Source organism: Aplysia californica, unplaced genomic scaffold (assembly GCF_000002075.1).
Source record: "Aplysia californica isolate F4 #8 unplaced genomic scaffold, AplCal3.0 scaffold00358, whole genome shotgun sequence".
Classification (NCBI taxonomy): Eukaryota; Metazoa; Mollusca; class Gastropoda; order Aplysiida; family Aplysiidae; genus Aplysia; species Aplysia californica.
The window spans coordinates 87,795-89,144 of NW_004797628.1; the positions used below are offsets into that span (position 1 = coordinate 87,795).

General features: G+C 40.9%; 1 protein-coding gene across 1 annotated transcript in view; it reads left to right on the forward strand.

The window, feature by feature from the left end:
• The window catches only part of LOC101845708 (cartilage matrix protein), a gene marked incomplete in the record, with an annotated part of 23,203 nt that overhangs the window by 3,356 nt on the left and 18,497 nt on the right, over positions 1–1,350 (forward strand). Inside the window, 1 exon segment of the mRNA XM_005103080.3 lies at positions 324–378. Within this exon segment, the coding sequence (XP_005103137.2) occupies positions 324–378 (55 nt within the window).

Consider the following 1,350-nt stretch of genomic DNA (forward strand, 5'->3'; position numbering starts at 1 on the left):
AGAGAGAGAGAGAGAGAGAGAGAGAGAGAGAGAGTAGACAGAAAAAGAAAGAAAGTGAAAGACTGAGATTGGAACTCAGACCTACCAACAGGTGAACTTATCGAATCAACTCATTTCTACTTTTCTTTGCGGGTGCTCTGGTGTGGTTTGCTCCTTCTTTCCTTTTATCAAACATCTATCGTCCTTATCTCCCCTCCTTTTTTGTGCTTGTTACTCTCTTGTAACACCTTTGATCTTCGGCTCTCATATGACCGTATTGTGTTGCAACTTGCAAGTGCTGTAAAACACTTACTATAACAATTTCTGTTTCTTTTGTTCTCCAGATTGGGCTCTGCACTTTGCAGTTATGTTCCGGCTACAGCTTGGCTCAGAAAGGCGGTAAGTCTCCAGAAAGCTTTTAACCCTATCCGTACGTCGTGTTTTACTATCGTATCCATACGACGTGGGGAACTCGGTGCCACCACTTTCCAAAGAGGAAATTTACCTGTTAATCCGATCTGTACGCTGTGCATACGAGTCTGTCAAAATTCTGAGCAATACTGAAAGTTTCAAAGAGATATTCGTACTAGAAGTATAATTTTTATATTCTAAAATGTGAAGAATACAACCTCAGGGGTACAACATGACCTCAGGGCGCAGGGATACGGTTAAATGACACGTGGGTCACCCCTTTGAGCAACCCTTGAAACTTCGTTTGTTCCTCCGGTTTAGATTTAGTTTTAGTCAGAGTAGTACGGCTCTCATAGCACAGTTAATAGGTCCTATTTTTAGTTTTTTAGCTTTAGTAGAGGTTTTATGGCGCTCGCAACTGCACAAAGTCATATGAGCGCCAGAAGATTAGAGGTGTTACAAGAGAGTAACAAACATAAAAAAAGAAGACGGGGAGAAAAGGATGTCGATAGATTTTTTACAGGAAAAAAGAAGCAAACCACACCAGAGCACCCGCCAACCACCCACGGTTTAGTTTTAGTTTTAGTCAAAGTTGTACGGCTCTAGTTAGCACAAAATAGGTCTTATAAGTGCCGAAGATTAGAGGTGTTACTAGAGAGTAACACACAAAGAACATAACTGATCCCCTTAATTTGGGTACTTCCTGTAAGTAAACACCGCCAAAATAACAGTGTAAAGAAAGCAAAAGAGGTAACGACGGTAGAGGTTTGATAGGAAGGAAGAAGCAAAACCACATCAGAGCACCCGCCAACGTGTTGTTTAAAAAAAATCAAACTAGAAACAAACACATTCTGTGGCACATAATCTTTCCGCGTTATTGGGATTATCATCATCATCATCATCATCATCATCATCATCATCATCATCATCATCATCATCATCCTCTTCCTCCTCCTCCTC